Consider the following 26,199-nt stretch of genomic DNA (forward strand, 5'->3'; position numbering starts at 1 on the left):
GGATTTGGCAAGTGTAGTAAAGCCAAAAATGCTCCCCTCGCCAAGATGTCCACATCCTAATCCCTAGAACCTGTGGATATGTTACCTTAAGTGGCAGAAGGGACTTTTGAGGGCGTGATTAAATCAGGATCTTCAGCCGAAGGGATTATCCTGGACTAGCTGGGTGGGCCTGATGGAATTGCAAGATTCTGAGAGGGAGGGGCGCCTGGGTGGCTCCGTCAGTAGGGTGTCAGACTCTTGGTTTCACCTCAGGTCGCCATCTCACGGTTTGGTTTGTGGGTTCGAGCCCTGCGTGGGGCTCTGCGCTGACAGCACAGAGCCTGCTTGGGATTCTCTCTCTCTCTGTTCCTCCCCGGCCTGTGCTCTTTCTCTCTCTCAAAATAAATGGATAAACTTTAAAAAAAAAAAAAAAAAAAAAAAGAGAGAGAGAGAAAAAAAAGATTCTGAGAGGGAGGCAAGAGAGTCAAAGCCAGAAAAAGATGGGATGATAGAAGCAGAGGTTGGAGTGACCCCCACTGAAGATGAAGGAAGGGGCCACGAACCAAGAAAGGCAGGGGGCTTCTAGAAGTTGGAAAAGGTGAGGCAGTGGGTTCTCCCCTGGAGTCTAGAAGGAACGCAGCTCTGCTGACACCGAGTTTAGCTCCGTAAGGCTCGTTCTGGACTTCTGACCTCCAGAGGCATAAAATAGGTCTGTACTGGTTGAAGCCACAAAGTTTGTGCTCATTTGTTATAGCAGCAAAAGGACACTCAGCGAACAGGGACCACAGTGCTCCGGCCTAAGGCTGATGCTTCCCAGCAGTGGTGGGGCCCCCCGCCCACGTGGCTGGCCTGGTCTCCCTAACTACTGATGGGGGCACCCCTTTGGATACTGAACTTCACCCCCCTCCCCCCATGCTCTGCCCGGAGAGCCTCAGGAGTCGGCCCTGGAGTGAACCACTAAATGGCTGGGGACTTTGGCAGCGTCCTTGGGATTCGTGCGCACAGGGCGTGTGGCAAGAGGGCGTGTGGGGATGTCCCCGTGCGGCGGCGGGGCGGTGGCACGGTGAGCCCGGCAGTCACCGGGATCGTCCCTGCTTGATTTCTGAGCACCGGGGCCACGTCCAGTGGGGGAGGGCAGGGCTGCCGGTGAGGAGCGCGCTGCCATCGTCACCTCGACGCCACGGGACACCCACTCTCGCTTTCGCCCCGTCCTACTCCCAGGCCCTCGTGGCAAGTTTCCGCAGGTTTTATTGTACGTTTTCATTTTCTTAAAAAGACAAAGATCAAGATGAAAAAGACCGAACACACGAGATAGAACATTCACAACCGTTGGCTCTGGTTGTCGGGGCGGCCTCCACCCCCGGACCAGGAACACAGCAGCCGCGGGCCCAGCAGAGGCACGAGGCGAGGAGAGAACACCCGGCATCCGCTTTTCTCGGATGCTCTGCGGTTCTTCTCCCAGACCCGGCCTCACGCACCTCGCATCGCATTACATCAAGCCGGACGACACAAAGCAGGACTCTACTCTGACGCAAAGTGACTGGGCGCGTTATGGTTTCCCCTCCATGGAGTCAGACTTCTCTGGGTTCTTCCACTCCTAGCTCTGTGGGCCGGCGGCCTCCCTGGGTCCGAGGTGACCACGTGTAGGAGGAGGGCGCCCAGGAAGCTGGCCACACGGCTCCCGTGGGAGGAGGGTCTAGAGGCATCAGTGCCCAAGACACAGGTCTAAGAATGGAACCCGCCAAGCCGTCTTGGTGCTGGTTAGGTTTTATTTTAACAGGATGTTTCCTCTTCATCCGTTTTTCAAAATATCAGTTATATCAATATTAGAAGTGTAAACGGGTACAAAATATACAGTACATAAACAATTTTCCGAACTAGTCTATTGCCTAACAAAAGGACGCATGAGGAAGCGGACTGAAAGGAAGCCACGGTCTCTGGTTCCTCAGGGGGGAACAGGTTACCCGTTGGGGGCAAGGGGACCAGTGGCTGTGCCAACGAAACAGGAACGGACACTTGTGTGGTAGGGACAGCATTGCGGCAGAATCAAGAAACCTGGGCCGTTTCTCATTCTACCTCTACGATGTCAGAGGGGGAATGAACAAGCACTTGCCCCTCACGCAGCCTCAGACCTGCCACCCGGCACCCTCCCCCCAACCCCCCCCCCCCGCCCCCTGGGGAGAATGGGTGCACACTCCAGACAGGCCAGCAGAACCTTGCCGCCTAATGATTTTGCTCGGCCAGCGGTGGTACAGATCTTAAGAGGGCAGCCTCGAGTACCTTCTTTCCCCCAAGCCGGCGGTGCTCCAGGACGACCAGCCTGTCTAATCCGTGGCCTTCCTCGACTGCTGGCACGCGGCCTCGCACTCCCGCGTGAGGCTGGGAGGGGTGCCCTTGGAGGAGTTTACTTCCTCGTCTCTAACAACACTCGTCCCGCGTGCTTTACAAGGTCACAGTAATCAAATGAGACGCGATGTGAAAGCGTTCTGACAACGAAGAAACACTCACTACACAGAGCAAAGGAAAGAGAAGCATTTGGCTGGAGAGGAAAGTGGCCCCACATGGGGTTCGTGGGGTTCGGCAGGCCAGGCTTTGTTCCTGGCTCCACCGGTAACTGAGGGTGAAAGGTTGGGCCTGCCCACCTCTGCCTCCTCCCCTGCGCAGCCCTAACACTGTGTTTTCAGGTGGCTCTCCTTTATGAGGCCCTGAGTCCCATAACAGGGTGACACCACCCAGATCCCTTGCCGTTAGGGGCGGCAGATGGCCCATAATGGGCCAGCACTTTGGGTGGGGGGACTTTTCAGATGGAGGGGCAAGCTGGGGAACGGGACTGGCTGCCGGTGGGCGCGTCCTTCTCCCTGCGGACTCTGACCCGTGGTGGGGGTTCCACACCCTGGAGGGGATGGGTGATGGGAGGAGCTTGGAGCCCCAGGCCCAGGCCTGCCCCACCGCCAGGCCAGCTTGGTGGCCAGGTGGGGCGGGGGTTTCTCAACTCTGCTGCGCCGCCACCCCCACCGGCCCCTCCCTAGGAGTCAGCGGGGCCAGGGCAGGTCCGGGACCCTCCTCACCTGTGTCCCCAGCCGGCCAACTCACTGTCGGACTTGGTACGGTCACAGCCCACACAAACGCACGCTCCGGAAACCGAAAGTACACTATAAAGTTTAAACTGGTGCTACGACTATTTTCCAGCGTTTTCGTCAAGAATAAAAAAAAAAAAAAAAAAAAAAAAGTCTCCATAATTAAATTACTTAAAATTCTATGCTGCTCAGTTCCACAATCAGAGAATTCTACTTTGTTTAGAGGTGGAGGCCGGATCGTTTGATAGTTTCTCTCCCTCCAGCGATCAGTTCAGCGGCTGGGAAACCGGCTTCCCCGGGCTCCGTTCCCACCACCGCCCTGCCGCCTCCGAGTGGGGCTCTCCTTAGGCGCGCGGCCTGCAGCGGGGCCAGGACACCGGGGCGCCCCCCCACCCTCGCCAGCTCGGGCGGGGGAGGGCGGGGGGCGTCACAGGTCCGCGCCGTCGCTGGGTCCCAGGACGCTCAGGCCACAAGTCCAGTCGGTCACTAGGTCTGTGGAGGCCAAGGGTCCTTTGGAGGCCGGGCTCTTGAAGGGGTCCGGGGGCCCGGCCGGGAGGGGCGGGAGGGGCTGGCCGCGGGCCGGGCCCTTGGCCCCCGCCGCGTGGTTGCGCTGGTGCTTGCGCAGGTGGTCCTTGCGGATGAAGCTCTTGCCGCAGACCGTGCAGGTGAAGGGCCGCACGCCCGTGTGCGTTCGGTAGTGGTCGATGAGCTTGGAGCGCTCGGTGAAGCGCTTCTCGCACTCGGTGCAGGGGAACGGCCGCTCGCCCGTGTGCAGCATGCGGTGGCGGATGAGGTGCGCGGGGCGCGTGAAGCAGCGGCCGCACTCCCCGCACCGCAGCGCGCTGCCGTCCCGCGCGCCGCCGCCCGCCGCCCCCGGCGCCCCCTCGGGCGGCCCGCAGCTGCGCTGGTGCGCGCTCAGGCTCACCTGCAGCTGGAAGCTCTTCCCGCACGTGGCGCAGGTGAAGGGCCGCCCTCCCGGCGGGGCGGCGGGGTGCTTCTTCAGGCCCGGCTTGTGGCCGAAGCCCTTGGTCCGGCCGGGGTATTTACAGGGGTCGCCGAAGGGTCTCGGGGCCTGGCTGGGGTCCAGCACGGCCTCCCCGCTGTCGGGGGAGGTGTAGGGCACCCCCTCGGGCCCAGTCCTCGGGTTCAGGCCCACGGGGGGCTTACACCGGAAATTCCAGCCCCACCGGACCCCCCCAAAGAGCCAGTCCCCCGGCGGGGTCTCCTCCTGGGCCACCGCGGGGCTGAGCTCGCCCATGTCCCGCTCAGGCCGGGCGGGCTCTCTCAGCCCCAGCACAGGGTCCTGGCTGGGGAAGGAGCCGCCCTGGTTTTCCCAGGCTCCTTCCTGGACGGGACTAGGGAAAAACCTTGTGGCTTGGCCTGGTCCAAACAGGGTCCCGTGAGCCTCCAGGTCGGTAGGATGCACTGGCGTGGCCACCACCTCCTCTTCCTGGACTTCTGTTTTTATCACAATTTTGACATCTGCTGAGAAAGGCAGAAGGACCCGGTATCGTCGCGTCCCGTACCTGCTTAAGGGAGGAGCCGATCCTTCCGTCTGGCTGTTCGGCAGCTACTCCGCTCCACCATGACGGTGAGTCCTACTCTCCCAAGCCTCAGGATCCCGTTGGGCAGAGCCCCCCCACCGGCAGTCATGCGGCCAAACCCTGGGCGAGGACCTTCACAGGTAAAGCAACCATCGCATTTGCTCACCCGGGTCCCATTTTCGCTTTGGTTATTAAGGCTACTCCTGAGTTCATCCTAAGGCTGACCACTGGTGGGCACGTTTGGAATGCAGCAAGCATTCTATGTGGCCCGCCGGCTAGTGAGAAAAATATTAGCCAAACAGTAAAACTGTGTTTGATTTTATATAAATGTACTTGACTCTCACATCCTGAAGTTTTATATCAGGGACCTGGGCTTTTAGCACAAATATGACAGGAATGAGGAAAGTAACAGATAACTGGCCTTCAAAACAGAAGTAAATGGAAAACTAATCCATAAGTTTGGTAGTCGTTCTTCCTGATCCTGGCCTTCGGACGCCTGTCTTTGGTAGTGTTGATGGGTCACAAGCGGCTCTGGTCTGGTTTGGTTTTTCCCACGCCAGCAGAGAGCCAGGATGGCTGAGCCTGGGCAGGCGATACGTCCTCTCAAGGGATCAGCTTTAGCAGGGTTGACTGGTTAGGACCATATATGAAAGGGACAGTCGGAAACACATACGCTCTCAAGAAAGGCTGTTTGAGCTTAAGAGTTTGGAAGGAGATCAAGGACAGACTATAGAGTCCTAACGCCACAGACACCTAAAGGCCTGTTGGCTGAGAGGTCAGGGCAGTTCGGCAGTAAAAACGAGGGCCCTGGGCCGAGGCAGCCTTGCAGGCAGACGCGAGCCTTTCCCGCCCCCTCTCAGCCGCACCATACCTTCCGTGGAGGCTGCTGTGTTGAGCTTCAGTGTCCCGTCCGAGCATGCTGAAGAAGGGTGATGGGGAGGGAGGTCCGCCTGCCAGGAAGTGGGTGGGATCGTGGTGGAAAAGTTGGAGTGGACGCCTGCAGTGAGGACAGATCAGAGCCCCGGGGGTTAGGGGAAGGAAGGGCAGGTGAGACTCTAAGATCCCACCTGGGCCTTTTCTGCGGGAGCGTAACCACCTCTCCTCTCCCGCACCCAGTTTTCTGTGGCCCCCTTCTCTGAGGCACCAGGAAGCTCAATGTCACTGCTTATTTCATGCAGGCCTCTGTAATGCGAGGCAGCTGGCAATTTGCCCTGGGGCGAGGGCAAGGCAAACAGGAGTGCAGTGGACCGAGGTCAGGCAGAGAGGCTCTGAGACGTGAGCACCACCAAACCGGGGGGGGGGGGGGGGCGGGCACAAGGTATCATTAGGCACAGCCCCCTCCCTTCATGGGGGAAAACTCCCCAGTGGGTCAGGCCGGATGTCCAAGATCTGGGAGGCCACAGCTCCACGGTGCTTCCAGGTCCTTTCCCACACCCTGCCGTCAGCCCCCACACTTGTCCCTGTGTCTGCTTTAGCTGCGGCCACTCACCAGAGGCGGCATCTGTAGAGACGTCTCCTGCTCCGGAGTCCAGCTGGCTGAGGCCCCACGGCTCCTCCCCGATATCCGGCTGTCCGGCTGCCCAGGCCTCTACCCCCAGAGCCTGCTGCTCCTGGAGCTGGAGCTCGCCCTCCTGCTTGATCTGCATTAAGAGGTCAGGGGCAGGAACCGGGGGCCCCGAGCCTGAGAAAGGGAAAGTGCATGAACACACAGCATCAGGGCCCCTCGGCCCCGGTGGGGGACACACATCCAGCCAAGGAAATGGACACGGGCGCTTACAAGGCTCAGATGGCAAAAGAACCTGGTGGGAACGGAAGGCCAGAGCAAGCAGGGGCAGCGGGGCCTTCTGGGCAAAGCGTGAGGTCACACGGTAGTGAGCATAGGGGAGGGTGGGAAGGGGTGAGGAATACGACCGTGAGTTCTTAGGGCTGGATCTTTGGTCCCTGGGGAAGGCCGCGCTGCTCTGGGGAGGTCCTGCCCTCACTCTTAACACAGAAACGTTACATAAAATGTAAGCCCGAGTATCCCCCCAAACCATACCCCTCCGCACCCCCCCCCCCCGCACATGTATGAGTGAGCATAAAACAAAGATTCCAGATATAAGAATCAAAGAGCAAATGCAAAGTCAAATCAAGAGTTGGAACAGAGGCCAGGTGACCCAGGGAGTTGCTGGAACAGGACACAGGCCTTGGAGGCTGGGCTTTGATGTCCACGTGTGGCGAGACAGTGCTGAGCTGCCTGCGTGAAGCCAGGAGCCAGGAGGCTCTGTCCCTTCAGTGAGCTGGGAGCTGGAAATAACTCCATCCACCTGAGGGCGCTACAAGGAAGCCGCCACCTGTCTAGAGCCACGGGTGGGACAGCCACCCTAAGAAACAGGAATTTCCCCATGTCCACACCGAATTCATACTGCCTACGTGGTACAGAGACCCTAAGCTGAGAAATTAACAGAAACGCTGGCTGACCACCACGGCGCCCAGGCGGCCCCCCCCCCCCCCCCCCCCGCCCAGCACAGGGAATGCAAACCTGCCCATGGGGACACCCCCCCCCCCCAACTCAGGCCACAGGAGGTCCTATGAAAATAAACTCAGGCCACAGGAGGTCCTATGAAAATAAACTTACAAACCAGGAGAGCGGCCAAACAACACGAGAGTCGTGGCCGAACTCACTCCCAAGAACTATGGAAAAAAGAAGCTGAAGGATATGGTGTCTTAAGTATCAGCGTGGGAGTTGACACAGCACAGCCTGTGCCCGAGGGTCATTGGTGCCAGGTCACACCACGGAGTGGCCCGGAAACCTCCAGGCCAAGGTCTTGGTGGCCCCAAGGACCAGCAGAGGTGGACAGAGAGTCTCAGGATGACAGCATCTTAAACATCTTAAATCTTTCAGGGGATGCCTGGGTGGCTCAGTAGGTTAAGCGTCTGACTCTTGGTTTCAGCTCAGGTCATGATCTCACGGTTCCTGAGATCGAGCCCCCTGTCGGGCTCTGTGCTGACAGCGTGGAGCCTGCTTGGGATTCTCTCTCTCTCCCTCTCTCTCTGCTCCTCCCTGGCTTGTGCCCATGCGTGCGAGCTCACTCTCCGTCTCTCTCAAAGTAAATAAATAAAATTAAACATGACAAAAAAAATAAACACAGTTCTCAGACATTACTGAGCTCACAACTACAAATCGCCACCTCAACCAGAAAAGCAGCTGCCTCAGTGGGTCAGCAGACCACACACTGCAGCATCTGCCCTGCAGAGATGTTAGGATACTGGAATTACCATATACAGAATATGGACCTTAATATATTCAGAAAAATAAAAAGGGGGAGCATCTGATGAGAGTATCAAAACTGATTACAGGAGGGGCGCCTGGGTGGCTCAGTCGGTTGGGTGTCTGACTTCAGCTCAGGTCATGATCTCACGGTTTCTGGGTTCAAGCCCCGCGTCAGGCTCTGTGCTGGTGGTGTGGAGCCTGCCTGGGATTCTACCTCTCTTTCCCTCTCTGCGCCTCCCCAGTTCGTGCTCTCTCTCTCTCTCTCAAAAATAAAATAAACAAATGTTAAAAAAAAAAATAGTAAAATAAAAAGAAACAGGTGGAATTAATTTTAACAATATATTTTACTTAACCCAATATATCCAAAATGTTCAGCATTTATGTATCTCATCTTTATAGTACTTTTTAAGTCACCAACAGCCACATGTGGCTAGTGCCCACCATGCTGGACATTTAAAAGGTAAAGATGATCGGACTAAAAATGAACAAGAAACCTAACTATATGCGGTTTGCAAAAGACACGCCTACAACAGAAGGCTGCAAAAGCAGTGTAAAAGAATCAAAGCCAGAATAAAGAAAATTTTTAAAAAGATGCAGTTATCCCATATCTGATGAAATAAAATTAAAAAAAATTTTTTTCAATGTTTATTTTATTTTTTTTTTAATTTTTTTTTTCAACGTTTATTTATTTTTGGGACAGAGAGAGACAGAGCATGAACGGGGGAGGGGCAGAGAGAGAGGGAGACACAGAATCGGAAACAGGCTCCAGGCTCTGAGCCATCAGCCCAGAGCCTGACGCGGGGCTCGAACTCACGGACCGTGAGATCGTGACCTGGCTGAAGTCGGACGCTTAACCGACTGCGCCACCCAGGCGCCCCTCAATGTTTATTTTTAAGAGAGAGAGAGAGAGAGACAGAACAAGAAGGGGAGGGCAGAGAGAGAAGGAGACACAGAATCGGAAGCAGGCTCCAGGCTCTGAGCTGTCAGCACAGAGGCCAACGTGGGGCTTGAACTCACAAACCACAAGATCATGACCTGCACCAAAGTCAGAGGCTTAACCGACTGAGCCACCCAGACGTCCCAAAATAGATTTTTTAAAAAAAATGTTTATTTATTTTTGAGAGAGAGACACAGAGACAGAGCACAAGCAGGGGAGGGTCAGAGAGAGAGAGGGAGATGCAGAAACTGAAGCAGGCTCCAGACTCTGAGCTGTCAGCACAGAGCCCGACATGGGGCTCGAACTCACAAACTGTGACATCATGACCTGAGCCGAAGTTGGAAGCTTAACCAACTGAGCCACCCAGGTGCCCCGTCGAAATAGAATTTAAAAAGAGAAATATTTACAGAAATAAAAAAAGGACCACTGTGCAAAGTTATATTGGCCAGAAAGAAAAACTAATTCTACATTTTTAGTCTAATAACTTAGCTTTAAAATAATACAGCAAAACTCCAGAAGAAATAACTCCCAACTTCTCAGTGGAGTATTTCAACATACCTGTTTCTATAACTGATAAATCTAGCTGACTCAAGGTCATAGGATTCGAATACACTATTAACAAACCTGATCAGATGGACACAGTGGAATCTAAAGACAAGGAAAACTCAAGTTTTTTAAGCCACCCCGAGCAAGAAGGAAAAATGAACACTTTCTAGACCATAAAGCAAACTTTAGTCAATTTTTAAAATACTAATCTTTTAAACACTGATTTTGTAACTATAACATTAAGTTAGAAATCAATAACATATACCCCCAAACTCCCCATACCTACTAAAATTTAAAAATATCTGGGGCGCCTGGGGGGCTCAGTAGGTTAAGCGACTGACTTTGGCTCAGATCATGATCTCACAGTTTGTGGGTTTGGGCTCCACGTTGGGCTCTGTGCTGACTGACAGCTCAGAGCCTGGAGCCTGCTTCGGATTCTGTGTCTCCCTCTCTCTCTCTACCCCTCCTCCACTCACACTCTGTCTCTCTCTCTCTCTCTCTCTCTCTCTCTCTCTCTCTCTCGAAAATAAACATAAAAAAAAAATCTATGTTTTCTAAATAATTCAAGACTCTAAGGAGAAATCACATGAAAATTAGAAGATATTTGGAACCCAATGCTAATGAAAATATAATTTATCAAAATATGTGAGTTGCATCTACAATGGTACTTAGAGGGAATTTTATGACCTTGTATATTTATATTAAAAAGAGAAGACGGGTTGAAAATTAAGGGTCAGGGCAAGATGCTGGAAAAGAAATGACATGCACAACAAAACCCCTTTAAAAACTAGAAGACAGGGATGCCTGGGTGGCCCAGCCAGTTGAGTCTGGCTCTTGATTTTGGCTCAGGTCACGATCTCACAGTTTGTGTGGAGCCTGCTTGGGATTCTCTCTCTCTCTCTCTCTCTCTCTGACCCTCCCCCACTCGTGCACACACTCTCTCTCAAAATAGATAAACATTAAAAATAAAATAAATAAAAAGTAGAAGACAGGCAACAATACAAGAGCATAAATTAATAAAAGAGAAAACAAAGATAGAATACAGAGAGCCAAAAGTTGGTTCTTTGAAGAGACTATTAAACCGTTACATCTATCAAGAAAAAAAGGAGAAAGCACTGATAATCGACATGAAGAATGGAAAAAGAACAGAATTATAAACACAGCAGAGATTAGAAGATGGTTTTATGAATGTTACTCCAAGTCATTTGGAAACTCTGGGGAGGTGGACAAATTTCTTAGAAAAACTAGAATTTGCTAAAACTGACTAAAAAGTGATAGAAAACCTGAATAGTCCTATCCCTATTAAAGAACTTCAGTCAGTAGACCAAAATCTCCCCCCACAAAGACCACTTGAGGCCCAGATGGCCTCACTGGTATTCTCTACTCAACATTCAAGGAACGGATAATTGCAATATTACACAAACGCTCTGAGAAAATAAAAAAGGAGGGAATACGTCATAGCTTATATCAAAACCAGACAGACAGTCTGAAAAAGTAAAATAGGCCAGTTTCACTCATGAACAAAGATTCAAAAATCCTAAACAACTAGCATACTAAATCCAGAATCCAGCAGTGTATATAAAGGTTCATGACTAAGTTAGGTTTATTCTCAGATCACAGGATTGATTCAACAAAAGAAAATCACATAATTTGCCGTATTAGCAGGTTAACGGAGGAAAAATCACATAATCATCTCAACAAACACCAGAATAGCATTCTATAAAAATTCAACATCTTTCCTTATTAGAAATATCTCATCAATTGGAAATATGGGAAACTTCTTTAACTTCATGAAGGGTACTGATAAACAAAACCTTTAACAAACGTTAGACTCAATGTGAAAAGTTAATAAGCATTCTCTTTAAAATCATGAACCAAGGATACCTGCTATCGCTACTTTTATTTCAGCCAGCATAATAAGACAAGAAAAAAATTAACCGTAAAGATCTGAAAGGAGACAAAACATTCTTATTACTCATAGATGACAGGATTATCTTTTCAGGAGATCTGAGAATCATCAGACAATTATTAGCAATGTTATTAGCATTAATGAGAATGTGAGCAAGGTTTTTAGGTGGAAATATCAGTAAATGAAATACAACTGTATTTTTGTATGCTTTCCAAAAGGGTTTTAAGGGAGCCTATCAACTACCATTTTTCTTCCCTGTCGTGGATCTTAACAGAGAAAATAAAACAAAAGAGGAAGTCAGGTGAGGGTAAACTGTTTTTATTACATAATGATAGCTGAGGATTATCGTGCACAAGAGGGGTTCCTACTACTGACTCTAGGACAGGAAGTCCCCTACCTGACCGCAGTGAAGGAACCTGTCCCCTGTGGGTGACCAGCTGCCCCAGGGGAGGAGGACAGACAAACAAGGACTGTCCCTGGTGGGCCCCCTGGAGGGGATGCCTGGGGGCAGAGAGGGATGTCACATAACTGAACCCCTGCGAGAGATATGGTGCCTGGAGAGGAGTGTTTCCTGCCCCGCAGCTCTAGCAAACATCGGCAACAGATAGAAGAAGCATGTTAACAAAAGGCACCACTGGTAATAATGATTTAAAAAAATACAACGAAAGGGGCGCCTGGGTGGCTCAGTCGGTTAAGCATCTGACTCTGGATTTCAGCTCAGGTTATGATCTCACAGTTCGTGGGTTCGAGCCCTGCATTGTTCTCTGCATCTCTCTCGCTCTCTCTGCTCCCGTCTCCCCCCCCCCCCCAACTCATTCTTTCTCTCTCTCTCTCTCTCTCTCTCTCTCACAATAAATAAATAAAACTTAAGAAAAATACAAGAGAAAAAACTAAAAAAAAAAAAAAAAAAAAAAAAAAGAAAGAATAAAAATAAACACCAGGAACCTAGTAACATACCTAATAACAACAAAAACAAGATCTTTTGGGGGGAAAATTCTAAAACTTCAATGAGAGAGTGCAGATGAGCTGAACGGAGGGGCTTCAGACATTCACAAATAACACGAATAACGGCAAAGGAGTCTGTTGTCTCCACCGGGCATAATAGACTGAGTGCAACTCCAACCACAATCCCAGCTGGATTTTTCACAGAACTTATTGTAAGGCAATTGAGAAGCTGACCCCAAAGAACAAAGGAAAAGACCTGAAGCACTGGTGTGGAGGGACCAGGCTCCCGCCTCCCACCGCCAGGGAAATCCAGCCCTGACAGACTCAGCGCTTGAACGCGGAAGGCAGAACCTTTAGAAGAAAATGTGAGATGGTGTATCGCAACCTCGAGGTAGGGAAGATTTCTTACTAGTTTACGACATAAAAAGGACAAACCATAAAGGTAAAAACTAGTAAATCCCGGTACATTAAAATCAAAAGCATCTGTTCTTTAAAATACACCGTGACCGGAGAAGGTATCGGCAATACACATACCTGACGAGAAGATTAATACTCAGAACATGAAAGGAGCGCTTACAAATCGGTAAGGAAAGGGAAAACAACTTACAAGAGAAATGGACAACAGACACACTCAACAGGCATTTCACAGAAAAGGAAAGGTAAGTGGCCTGGAAGCGGGGGACGTGATGTGCAATCTCACTAATTAGGAAAATGCACGTGGTAAAATACGACTTTTAACCCGGTTCACTCCCACCAGATGGGCAGAAGTGAGGACGCAGGCATTTCCGGGGCTGGCGAGGATGAGGTGCCGCGGACGTCTGGGCACCGCTGGCGGGTGCCTGGTGGCAGTGCCGCTTTGAACACTCAGACGTCACCTGGAAAAGTCGAACATGCATCTTTCCTAGGCCCCGGCAGTTCCACGCCCGGGTCTACAACTAGAAAAAGTTTTGCGCACGCGTAACGATGTTCCCAACATCACTGTTCCTAAAAGCAAAAAAGTTAGAAACAAGACAAACGCCCATCAGCAGAAGGAAAAAATGCGCTGTGTCATAGTCATAAGAGAGAAACCCATGAAGTGGTGAAAAGGAACGGACGTCAGCTGTACCGCATCAGCAGGGACGCCGCTCAGAATCAAGGTCAAACGAAAGGATACGGATGGTATGATCTGCACCAAGTTCAACTTGAAGACTAGAGATGGTGTGGTGTCATTCAAAAAAGGTTCACAATGGCATTTAGGAATATACACACAAGGAATGAAAAATGTAAAGAAAACCAAGGGACTGGTCATATCTACTTCTGAATTTTCTGTTTATCTGTAAAAGGAAGGGGGGGGGGATGGGATCAGAGAATGACAATGGGGCCATGGAAGGTTCTGGCTGTGTTCTATTTCTGATGCTGGGTATTGAGACTATGGGTGTTTACTATGATTCTCCAAGGGTCACACGGATTTTGTTCTGTATGTATTTGCTAATGTTATGTATGATATACGGTTACAATGTTTTAAAGAAACAAAACAATATTAAAAAAGAAAAAAAGAACCCATTTGATACAACATAATACTTGCTCACAATAGCTTTAGCCAGAAGTGGAAGGAAACTTCTATAAACTTATAATAAGAGTACTATCGAAAGTCTATGGCAAAAACCATCCTTAACTGCTGAGACCTTCAAAGCACCTCACAGATAAGGATGCCAGCTATCTCTGGAACTGCTCGGCAATGTCCTAGCCAAACTGCTGGATGAGAAAAATAAAGTTACAACAATTTAAAAAGAAGAGATAACTTTTGTGTTATCTGTGGAGGGTACAATTGCCTACATTAAAAAAAAACAAAAAAAAACCAAAAACACCAAAAAAAAAAAAAAAACCCAAACCAAAAAACCATGAGAACCTAAATTGGCAAATCATTAGAATAAGAAAGTTGAGTAAAAGTTGTTTTTTACTAAAGAAAGTCAACAGCAGAGCTGTGTACCTGTGATAACTATTTAAAATGTAGGGAGGGGAGGGTAGGTGATGGGCATTGAAGAGGGGCATCTTTTGGGGTGAGCACTGGGTGTTGTATGGAAACTAATTTGACAATAAATTTCATATAATAAAAAGTGTAATTAATGTAAAAACCCCATTCACAATAGACACAACGATCAGAGAAAACTGAAGCCTTCTTCAAGCACACACAGAAGCCTTCGTTAAACGAGTCTTCCCATGGGTAGAGGGGCTCATATTGTAATAAGGGTAATTCTCCAGAAATGAAATTATACAGTAAATGCAATTCCAATCAGAATGCCAGCCAGATTTTCTGAGAACTTGACATAAAGATTCTGAAACTCATATAGGAGAACAAAGGCCCAAGAAGAACAAAAGCCACGGAAAGTTCTGGAGAGCAAGTAGGGAAGGCTTAGTCTTCTAGGTACGAGGGCTTATTATGAAGCTAAAACAGTGCGTGTTGGTGTAGAGACCAAGACCCAAAACACAGAATAAAGAGCCCAGAAAATGTGCCTGTGTGTATGGGAACCCGGTTCACGACCAAACTGGCAGTACAAATCATTGGAGAAAAGAAAGAATCCTCAGCAAACTTTGTTGGGAAATCAGATACCCTTGTGGGGAAAAACATTTTTCATTCTTCCTTGCAACCTACACATATATTAATTCTTGATAAACACTTAAATGTGAAAAGCAAAACTCTGAAAGTTTTATAAGAAGGTAGAGGTTAGGGGCGCCTGGGTGGCGCAGTCGGTTAAGCGTCCGACTTCAGCCAGGTCACGATCTCATGGTCCGTGAGTTCGAGCCCCGCGTCAGGCTCTGGGCTGACGGCTTGGAGCCTGGAGCCTGTTTCCGATTCTGTGTCTCCCTCTCTCTCTGCCCCTCCCCCGTTCATGCTCTGTCTCTCTCTGTCCCAAAAATAAATTTAAAAAAAAAAAAAAAAAAAAAAAACGTTGAAAAAAAAAAAAAGAAGGTAGAGGCGAATGTCCTTCTGACCTGGAATGAGGTAGGGAAGGCTATCTTAAGATAGAAAAAGCAGATCGTAAAGGAAGAAATGGGTAAGTATGATTCGACCCAAAATCAAGACTTCTATACAAGGCACTACAAACTTAGAAGACCTGATACAGACTGGGAGATGTTTTGTAATGCAAATAACAGACAAAGGGTTAGTATCCAGAACCTATGTAAAGTCTGAATCGATAAGAGAGTGAAAACCAGAAAAAGACAATTTGCAAAGAAACCAAATAAACGTGAAAAGGAGGCTCCATCTCCCTAAGAGTTGGGGAAATGCAAATAAAAACGATGCCGTTCATTTCAACCTCTATCAGACTGGCGAGAGTCTAATGACGAAAGTGGGCAAAGCTGTAAGAAAACAGGTACTCAGAACTGCTGAAGGGAGCGGGACACGCTAGTGTAACCATGGCAACAGCAGAGGTGTAGACAAGTGTGCCCTGTGATGCAGGGGTTCCTCTCCGGGTCTATTCCCCAGAGAGTCTGCGGCTCATGGACACAGAGAGACAGGTGTAAAACTGCCCACTGCAGCACCACTTGTGAGAGGGAAAAATCACACACAGCGGAAGTGCAAATCAACAGACCAGTGGATAATAAATGTAATGCGGTTGCTTTGGGGATAGTAAGCATCTGTTAAAATGAATGGACTTGATCTATACGCATCAGTGGAGATAAACCTGAAATACCAAATATTGAGTGATAAATATAATGACATTGATATAACTTTCCAAAACCTGCAAAACCACATTGTGTATTGTTTATGGCTACATATACACATAGTTTTAAATAAAAGTTTTAAAGTGGGATGGATGGGCAAAAGACATGAGTAGACACTTTTCCAAAGACATCCAGATGGCTAACAGACACACAAAAAGATGCTCAACATCACTCATCATCCGGGAAATACAAATCAAAACCACGGTGAGATACCACCTCTCACCTGTCAGAATGGCTGACATTAACAACTCAGGCAACAACAGATGTTGGCGAGGATGCAGAGAAAGAAGAACCCTTTTACAATGCTGGTGAGAATGCGAGCTGGTGCAGCCACTCTGGAAAACAGTGTGGAGGTTCCTCAAAAAGTTAAAAATAGAACTACCCTACGACCCAGCAATTGCACTACTAGGCATTTATCCACGGCATACAGGTGTGCTGTTTCGAAGGGACACATACATCCCCATGTTTATAGCAGCACTATCGACAATAGCCAAAGTATGGAAAGAGCCCAAGTGTCCACTGATGGATGAATGGATAAAGAAGATGTGGTGTGTGTGTGTGTGTGTGTGTGTGTATACACGTATATACACATATATGTATATATACATATACATATATATACGCATACACACATACATACATACATACATGGAGTATTACTCGGCAATCAAAAAGAATGAAATCTTGCCATTTGCAACTATGTGGATGGAACTAGAATGTATTATGCAAATGAAGTAAGTCAGAGAAAGACAAATATCATATGATTTCACTCCTATGTGGAATTTAAGATACAAAACAGATGAACATAAGGGAAGGGAAGCAAAAATAAGATAAAAACAGAGAGGGAGACAAACCATAAGAGACTCTTAAATATGGAGAACAAACTGAGGGTTGCTGGAGGGGAGGTGGGTGGGGGGATGGGCTAAACGGGGGATGGGCATTAAGGAGGGTCCTTGGTAGGAAGAGCACTGGGTGCTATATGTAAGTGACGGATCAGTAAATTCTATTCCTGAAATCATTATTACACTGAATGTTAACTAGCTTGGCTTTAAATTAAAAACAAAAAATAATACAAAACATAAAATGTGGATGGAAAGGATAAACACCAACTTTAGGACAACTGGTTACCATAGGGAGGAGTGAGTCTAGGAAATCTAACAAGGAATTTAACACACATATTTTAACACGCAGATATTTTAAATTACATAACACCACAGACACTCAACAAATAACTGTTGAACTCCTACTCTGTGCTAGGCGGTATTCTAGGTGCCTGTAATGATCATATGAACCAAAGACATACAGGTTCTTGTCCTCGTGAAATTTACTGGCCATACATAAATCTGTAAACATGAAATCCATAATCTCTATGTGAAATACATATAATATCTGTATCTCCATCAATTCGGTAAATATGAACTATATATAACAATCTAGAAATATACATAATAGATGACACCATCTGCTACGGAACAAACCAAAGCAGGAGGAGACTGGAAATTCTGGGGGGGGGAAAGGGGCCACAATTTTCAACAAGCAGAGACCCAAAGGAGGTAAAGGGTGGAGCTGGGAAGTATCCGAGGGGCATTCCTGGCAAGTGCAAAGGCTTGGAGCCTGGAGCAGCCTGCGGTGTTGGGGGAAAGGAAGGACGGTGTGGCTGGAACAGAGGGAGCGGGACATAGAGAAATGAGCCAGAGTCTCTGAGTCAGTGGGAAGCCAGTAAGGGGTTGTGAACAGAAGAGTGTAGGGCTTGCTCTGGGGGATTAAGGCAGGAGCAGGTAGGCTGGTTGGAAGGTGACCGCAGGAGACAATGGCCTCAGAGTAGAGGCGAGGCGGGACGGCACTCTGCACAAGTCTGAAGGGGGTGCCAGCTACTAGGATTTCCCGATGGATGTGGGTGTGAGAAAGCGTTGGGCTGACTCCTGGGTCCTGGCCTGCACCTGCAGGGTGGACAGCTGTCTATATTGTGGCAGGGGAGAGGAAGACGTGTCTGCTGGGGGTGGGGGGGGGGGAGGAGGTGGAGCTCAGCGGGGTGTGCAGAATTGAGGGAGGGGTGAGGCAAGAGGCACACCGGTGGCACGTGGAGCTCTCAGAGCCACTGCTGGGATGGCAGAACAGGGGCATGGGCGGAGGTGGGAGGGCACCCCAACGGTTCAAGGTCAGAAAGAACACCAGGGATAGCACAGGAAAGGTGTTAAGTGCGGCAGGAGGAAACCGGGAAGGTTTCCTGTCAAAGAAGTGAATCTGGGAAGAGAGTGATCAATGGTGACAAGTGTCCCAAAGTAACGCCACGAGGGTCCCTGGTGGCCTTGCCAGGAATGTTGATGGAAGGGCTTCAAGAGCAGGAAGAGGAATGGGAGAAAGCGGGCGCTGGAGGACAGCGGCTGTGGGCAGTGTGACACGAGGAGCGCAGAAGTGGGAGGGCAGGGCTGTGGGGTCAAAAGTGGTCTGTTTCCAGATCGGGCATCCGACGGCAGAGGCAGATGCTGGTGGAAGGATGAGGGAGGAGGCCAGACCGGATCTAGCGTCCAGCAGAGGCAGGCCTTTGGCGGGAGGGATGGCCACAGCAGCGAACACAGAGAACGGGGCGCAGGTGAGGCAGACAGGCTGCTGGGGGGGGGAGGGCCACGAGGTTTGTTTCTTTTTGTTTCAAACAGTATTTTTTCAACATGAAAATCCTTCTCAGTCCGGCGGCCAAAAAAAGAACAGACGGTGAGTGATCCGGCCTGCAGGCCACAGTTTGCCAACCTCTGGGCAACTGAGTGGACCAAGGAGACACCGTGTGACCCCGGAGCAGCGCTGAAGCCCCCAGGTTGCAGGTGAGGAAGAGAAGGCTCCTGGGGTTTTCTGCAGCCACATGCAGCTGCGTGGGAACAGGTGCACCACAGGCAGATGGATCTAACCGGGATTATAGTTCTGCCAGGTGAACACACAAGAGGCGTGACGGGGGGATGACGCCAGTGGACCAGAGCCCGGGCTGGGCAAGGAGGAACTGAGGACTAGCTGGGCAGTGGAAGGGCCAGATGCTGGGGTCAGGGTACCGGGCAGAGCCATCTGCAAGGACAGGAGGAGCACTAGGGCGCCGGGTTCAAGTCAAGAAGATGGGAGGCCTGCCTCAGGGGCAGGACCTCCGGGTGGGTGGTGGAGAGCGAGTGGAGGGTGGGGGCAAAGGAACAGAGAGGCTGCGGTGCTCAGAGCGCCATCCTGGGGACGTGCCATCGCTAGCAATGCTGGCAGGGGCGGAGAGGAGGTCCGCGGAAGGCGGTAGGAGGACGGGAGGCGTCTGATTGAAAGGTGGGGGTTTGCAGGGAGGAGGGGAGACCAGCACAGGGGCAACATGGAGGCGCAGGGACACCGGTGCCTTCCGGGCCGGGGCTGAGCGGGACGCGGGGCAGGGGCGGGCAGCAGCGAATGCAGGGCCCGGGGAAGCCACCCGAGCAAGAATGGGTGGGGACGCTCCGGGAAGAGCGTGAAGATCTGAGGTCTTGCTGGGGACGGAGTCCCCACGAAGCAGGGCGGGAGAATTTAGGAACTGAAGCGGAGACGAGGTCTGTCGGGGGCATGCCCAGCCCAGAAGGGGTGAGGAGCGAGTGGGGTCCCGCCAGCAGCCACGGTATTTCCGGGGCCCCTCTTCCCTCTCATGAATGACGGGGTGGAAACCAGAGAGGCCCCCGCGTAGATGTTATAAGGAAAATGAACAAACCCACGGTGGGCCTCCCCCGCAGGCTAGGAAGCCGGGCAGGTGTCCGATCCCTCGTCTCCAACCACATGGCGCCCCGCCCAGTCGCACCGCTGTGCTCCACTTCCAGCTCTGCCCTCGGCACCTAGCAAGGACTCAGGGGCCGTCCGCGGGGCCGTCCGGGGAACTAAACTGCTGAACGCTTTCCCGACACCTCTACGCACCGCCTGCTCTGGCTGGGCGAACCTCTCATTGCGATGGAGCAGCAAACAGGGAAAACACATTTCGTTAATCACAGATTAAACACAGGTAGACTTTCCAGTAACGTAGGGGTTCGGACCACAGGGGATCCTGAGGCAGGTGGGACAGACGAGGCGGTTCTGTGGAGAAAGCAGGCTCGAGCCTGCACAGGTGGGGTCTCCCGGTCAGTGAGGGACTGTCACCCCTTACACCTGTCTGGGGCATCACGCTGGTGATCAGGCTCTTCTCACGCATCCACCTGTCCTTTCTTTAACTTTCAAAGGTGCTGACTGGCTCCAGGAAAAGCTGAGACCGTGGCCCAGGGTGTCCAGATTCACCTTAAATAAATCTGTGGTTCTAATCACGTTGAAACGTGTGACCGGCCGATGAGATCGGCTCTTGGATGGGGGTAAGGCTGGCTTTTCATAAAACTGAGAAAGAAATTTTGTCTTCGACACACTCCTACCTTCCCTCTCAGTGACTTCTTCCCTCTTCCCCTAATTCCGGGCCCTGGCTCTATCCGTCTTCTGGAAAGCTAGGTTTCCTGCCTGTTTCCCCGCTGGGAAGTATTCCTAGAGTGTTTGTTTGTTGAACAGGCTGTAGGTCATAACTCAACTATTAAAAAACAGATTTAAAACATTCGAGGCTGAGGTTTCTCCTTGGCTCTTCGTGGAAAGAAAGTCATGCCCTCCCTGGCCCTCTCCTTTCCCGTTCCCACCTGATTGCCTGGCATCCCTGGCCTTCTCTCAGCCCCTCACCTGGACTCGGGTCCACAGGAACATCTGGAACCTTCGGGGCGGTGCGACGCCAGCTGCACGGCTCCTTCCCCTGTTCGGTCTGGGAGAGGACCTCAGGCTTGGAGATGGCGTAGTCTGAGGAAAGATAGGAAGGTTAGCTTTTGCCACGTGGTTCCATTCACAGCTGGGGACAGGCAGCCTGGGAATCCAAGAATGGCCAAGAAATGAAATTTCTAGATTAGTAAAGAGTCCTGGTTCTCAACCATGGGCAATTTTGTCTCCTAGGGGACATCTGGCAGTCTGGGAGACATTTTTATTTTATTTTAATTAAAAAGATTTTTTTGTAATGTTTATTCATTTTTTGAGAGAGAGAGAGAGAGAGAGAGAGAGAGAGAGAGAGAGAGAGGCAGAGAGAGGAGACACAGAATCCAAAGCAGGCTCCAGAATCTGAGCTATCAGCATAGAGCCCGATGCGGGCCTCGAACCCACGAACTGTGAGATTGTGACCTGAGCCGAAGTCAGATGCTCACTGAACCACCCAGTCGCCTCCCTTCAAGCTAAAATCTAACGTCACACTTGCGCCTGTTCCCATCCGCACTGAGCGTGCCTTATTGCCTTCAGGTCTGGGTCACGCAGAAACCATCCCAAGAGGAAAGAAGCCCAGGAAGAAACAGCCTCTTGGGGTTACCCCATGTGGAGAGTGACAGGGGCCCTGGGAGTCTGTGGGGGCAGAGGGGAAGCATGGTCTGCCCGTATTGTCCACTAAACTGGAGGAGTGTCACCATCAAGGCCACACGCCCCAGTAAGAGAAGGCTAAAAGAAAGTGGATCGATTCCTTCCTGGACCCGAGAACGGTCAGAGGTTTTACACTCCGTCTCAGCAGGACAGAGACGTCCATGCTCCATGCCTGCTTAAGAGAAACACCACCACGCCTCTCTGTCCGGCCACCCGTGAACTTCACCCGCTAGAGGAAGCTTTCCACTCAGTCACCCGGTGCTCCTCTACGGTGAGAGGAGGTAACGCCCGGCATGGTCAAAGCTTCTAGTGATTTACGCACCCTTGTGGCGAAGCCCGCCAGCACGAGGAGAGAGGTTTGGGGACACTCAAAATCACATTTAGCAGAAAACTGAGCATCGCGCCTTACCCAGGGACACCAGCGTCTCGTAGTTGCCCCGCATCACGTGCTTGTAGAGCTCCTTCTGCCACTCGTCCAGCTTGCCCCACTCCTGCTCAGAGAAATACACGGCCACGTCATCAAAGGTCACGGGCACCTGGAACCACAAGCACCACGTGCGCTCACCCACACGCTTACGGGCAGGGCCCCGCGCGCTGTCCCACCCCCAGCGCCCGAGGGGTACCTTGGGGGCCTCCCCCTTGCTGCCCGGGGGCAGCCGCAGGATCCAGAAGTTCCTGTTTCTCAGCAGGTTCTCCATGTTCTCCAGCCGCCTCTGCAGCAGCCCGTACTCCTGCAGCAGGGTCCCCAGCACGGCCCACTTGCCCTCCAGCTGGTTCCCGAACTCCACGGCCGTCTTCTCGCAGTCCGCCAGCTTCTTCTCGGCCATCCCAGTTCGACCTTCGAGGGACAGCAGGCGGGCAGCCTGCGACTCGATCTTCCTCTCCATGGCCTGAATTGTGGCTGCCATTGTCCACGGAGAAATCTTTCGGAAACAAGGAGAAGTCCACCATCATCCGTGCCGTCCACCGTGTGCCTTGAGCCCATCTCTGCTAGGGGTGGGGGGGCTGGGCCGGGGGGTGGGGGTGGGGGGTGTGTGCGGAGCACAAAGGGAAAGCGGGGACGCCCTGTGCCACACGCCAGATCGCGACCTGGTGATCGGCTCCTCTGGGGGACTCAGACACCACGGCTGTTTGGGCTGGCGCCTTCCCTCCAGGCCTCTGTAGCACACCTTGCACACCCGGATCCCAGCGTTCACTGCCCTGCCCATTAATCTGCATCTGCCTGCGGGGGCTCTCTGGAGCATCTTCCGCAGCACAGTGCGCGGCCCGCGGAAGGCGCTCAGTGCAGTTCTGCTAATAAACAGTGACTTAGTCCTGCTGGCTCATTTCAGCGCATAAATAGTAAACTGCAGATTTACTAGAGCCCAGCCTGCACTTCCCATCGTAATCGCACAGGAACTGTCTACTGATGATGACCTAGCAACACACACACACACACACACACACACACACACACACACACACACACACAAACAAAAAACAGCTGGTTCACTGAACCGGCACAAACATGAGCATTGCTCAACTCCCTTTTTTTTTTTTTTAAAGTATCTCGTGTCTCTTTTTTTTTTTTTAATTTTTTTTAATGTTTGTTTATTTTTGAGAGAGTCAGAGCACAAGTGGGGGAGGGACAGAGACAGAGGGAAACACAGAATCCAAGGCAGGCTCCAGGCTCTGAGCTGTCAGCACGGAGCCCGACGCGGGGCTCGAACCCACCAGCTGGGAGATCGTGACCTGAACCGAAGTCGGACACTTAACCGACTGAGCCACCCAGGCGCCCCTCGTGTCTCACTCTAATAAACATAAAAATCAAACAGCTAATTCCTCTCCCTCCAGTGCAATCTGATTTTGTCCCCTCCCCAACTGCTCCTCCTTAAACTAATAAAAACCGCCGTTACTGCAAATCTCCATCAGCCAAGAGTTAGACTCTTTGACACAGGTGGCATTGGTGGGTCAAGGGGTCAAAAGGGGTCAAAAGCAACCCAGGTCCCCTGGGTCCCTGGAGAGTCTGATTTTGTCACTCGTGGTATCCAGCCCCTCCCAAAGGGAGAATTAGTCTCAGACATTTTTGTAGCCACCCCAGAATCAATGACACACCTGACAGATTGGGGAAGAACGTAAAAACATGCCATGAGGTTAGACTTTTACATCCGATAACCGTCATAAGGCTTGCCCCAAGCAGTGACTTCCCTGTTGCTGGAAAGTTCGCATGGTAGCCTGAATGACCTGATTGGCAGCTGGGGACCCTGAGGAAAGGGCTCATTTTGCTTTGGGTACGGGCTGAACCACCTGACTGACCCACATCTGAAGGTGGGACCGGCCGGTCAGGGAGGAAGTTTAGATATTTGTGCCTCCTTCTGGCGGTGCCTGAGGACGGACGGCTCCTTACAACGTTCTGGAAACCACTCCTCAACAAATGGTCGGCGCCTAGTAGGAACGAGTGAGGGCTCCTTTGGAGAAAGTCACTGAGAACAACATGGGTGGACGCTTCAGATAATAGGGAGAGGAGGAGAGTGTGAGCAGTGATGGGGGAGGCGTGGGGGGGGACTGTCAAGCACCCTCAGTGCTTCTGTGGCTGTTAGGAGGCCATACCAGATGACCTCTGACCTGAAGAAGGGCTTCACCTGGGTCTCAGAGGATGGGGAGGAGCTGGAGAGGCAGAGAACCATTGGAGGGAAGCTGGATGTGGGCGGGACTCTAGCTCTCAAGGGGTAGGTGTTTCTGCCTCGAGGCTACAGGGGCTGAACTGGGCTGGCACCTTGGGCCACCCTCCATGACGGCGACCATCCCTTCCCTTGCCCACGTGTCCTTTCCTATCAACCACCGCCATCTGACCCCAGCCTCCCAAGAGTTTGCTCCAGAAGCATCCACTCACTTCATCACCTGGCTCCCCAGCTCCTGAAATCCTACTCGGCATCTCAGTGCACTTGACTGCCAGTATCCCAATCTTTGCGTGGCAGGAAAAGGACATCTGCGTAAACTACTTTACGACCAGCAAGGCACAGTTTTCTTACATTTTAATGGGGCAGGGAGCCCCGTATAAGGGCTTCAGACTATTTAGTGGGAGGTGGTGACTGTTTGTGCTCAGGCCCAGCTCCTTACTGACCGGTGGGTGGATAATATGGGGCTGTCCTCAGACTCCTGCCAGGGAAGCGGAAAGTCCATGCTTCAGGGGAGCGGATGGTAAGAGAACTCCAAATCCTTCAAGGAATTCCCACCCATATGATGAAGTCCAGGCATCAAAACCCCTTCCAGCCCTTCCTGTGGCCTTCTCTCCCACTGCCTCCCTACCAAAACCGTCTTCTGGTGCAGGGGGCTGCCTTCTGGTCCTTGAACACGCCCCCCCCCCCCCCCCCCCCCCCCCCGCTTTCTCTCTGTGCTCCAGCCCACCTCCCGACCTGGAAAGCTCCACTGGTCCGCCCAGCCTGATGAAATCCTAGCCTTCCCTAAAAGCCCAGCTCAAATCACAGAAGCACAAGCCAGGGAGGGGTGCCAGTCCCTCCCTCTCCTTCCCCTGCACTCCCACAGCCCCTTTCTACTTCAATGCAGGAACCACTCACCTCTGTTTTGCATCCTTAACACCAGTGTACCTGTCTGCTTCCCCCAAAACACAATGCGGCCCCGAAAACGGAGCAACTGTGTCTTTTCACACACTTTCTAGCTGTGCGATCCCAGGCAAGTTAACTTCTCCAGGCCTCGGGTTTTTCTTTTGTATGACAGAACGAGCACCTACCCCACAGGTTTGTTGTGAGGACAAAATAATGCCTAACAGGGCTGGTGCCTGCCTGCTTCTACGAGAGGGAGCAGCTGTCTTCCGCCCCGACCTCGATGGAGCCGGGCACTCGGTGTGCGCGCCATCCAAGCCGCTTCGGACGCCTCCCAGGTGCCACCAGGCCGCTGGGGGGAGCTGGGGGGTAGGGAGCGCCGAGGCAGAGCGGTGGGGAGAGAAAGGAGCCGCGGGGTGGGGGGCGCGGAGATGGAGGGGCCGGCGGATGGGGCGGGGGCAGGAAGCCGCGGAGGGCTGCAGGAACTCGGCGTGCGGCGGCCTCCGCTGCGGGGACGGTCGGTTCCGCCCTGCCCAGGCTCGGCCGCGAATGGGGGGGCCCGGCCGGCGGGCGCCGTAGGCCCCGGCGGACCCCGCGCCCCGCTCGCCGGAGCCCAGGCACGGAGGCCCGGCCCGGCCCACGGAGCCCCTCCCCAGGGCCTGCGGCGCCGTGTGCTGGGCCCGGGCCCCGAGTCCGCGCGTCGGTGCGCGCGGGCCGCCCTTACCGGAGCCGCGGCCGCCTCGGCCATGGCCGTGCGCTGTCCGGCCCGGCCCGGAGGAAGTCGCCGCCGCCGCCGCCGCCGCCGCCGCCGCCGCCGCCGCCGCCGCGCGCGGCTCCACGCAGGCCGGCCCCCGGCCTCTCCGCAGGCGGCGCCCGCCCGGCCCTGCCCTGCCTTCTCCGCCCGCGTCGCCGCGCTCCTCGCTGGCCGGCCCGCGCCGCTCCGCCCGCAGACGCGCCGCCGCCGTCAGCGCCCGGCCGGTCCACACTGCATCCTGGGAGCCGGCGCAGGCCCGTGAGGCTTCCTGGAGGCAGCGCGGCCGCACAGCCCCACCTGCAGCCCGGAGAGGCGAACGGCAGGCGCGGCGCCCGCCGCGCCCCGCCCCTCCCCGCCCCTCCCCGCCGCCAGCAGACCCACCCACCCACCGGTCCACCCGCCGGCGGGCCCCTAGAGCCCCAGACCCCCCGCCCCACCGGCCTCGCGCCTCCCCGACTCCCCGAGCCCCCGAGCCCCCGACCCACGGGCTTCCCGACCCCCGACCACCCGACCCACCGGCCTTCCCACTCTCAGACTGCCGGATCCCGGACCCACTGACGACCCGACCCACCGGCCTCCCGACTCTCCGACCGCCCTATCCCGGATCCACTGACCTC

At 52.6% G+C, this 26,199-nt stretch overlaps 1 protein-coding gene across 4 annotated transcripts; it reads right to left on the bottom strand.

Moving 5' to 3' along the window:
- Positions 1–1,730: 1,730 nt before the first annotated feature.
- ZNF746 (zinc finger protein 746) lies at positions 1,731–25,768 on the bottom strand. Of its 4 annotated transcripts, none has more exons than XM_043589856.1 (7): positions 25,553–25,768; positions 21,910–22,209; positions 21,696–21,777; positions 20,573–20,686; positions 6,090–6,281; positions 5,472–5,597; positions 1,731–4,541 (listed from the first exon to the last, which is right to left on the bottom strand). In XM_043589856.1, exons 1-7 carry the CDS (start codon positions 25,574–25,576, stop codon positions 3,484–3,486), a joined length of 1,896 nt encoding a protein of 631 aa, XP_043445791.1. In that variant the 5' UTR covers positions 25,577–25,768; the 3' UTR covers positions 1,731–3,483. The 4 variants fall into 4 exon arrangements, with proteins under 4 accessions (XP_043445791.1, XP_043445789.1, XP_043445792.1 ...); XM_043589854.1 differs by having other exon boundaries at positions 21,696–21,822; positions 25,553–25,648; XM_043589857.1 differs by having other exon boundaries at positions 1,731–4,538; positions 25,553–25,645.
- Between the last annotated feature and the right edge of the window lie 431 nt (positions 25,769–26,199).

This window comes from Prionailurus bengalensis, chromosome A2 (genome assembly GCF_016509475.1).
Source record: "Prionailurus bengalensis isolate Pbe53 chromosome A2, Fcat_Pben_1.1_paternal_pri, whole genome shotgun sequence".
NCBI lineage: Eukaryota > Metazoa > Chordata > Mammalia > Carnivora > Felidae > Prionailurus > Prionailurus bengalensis.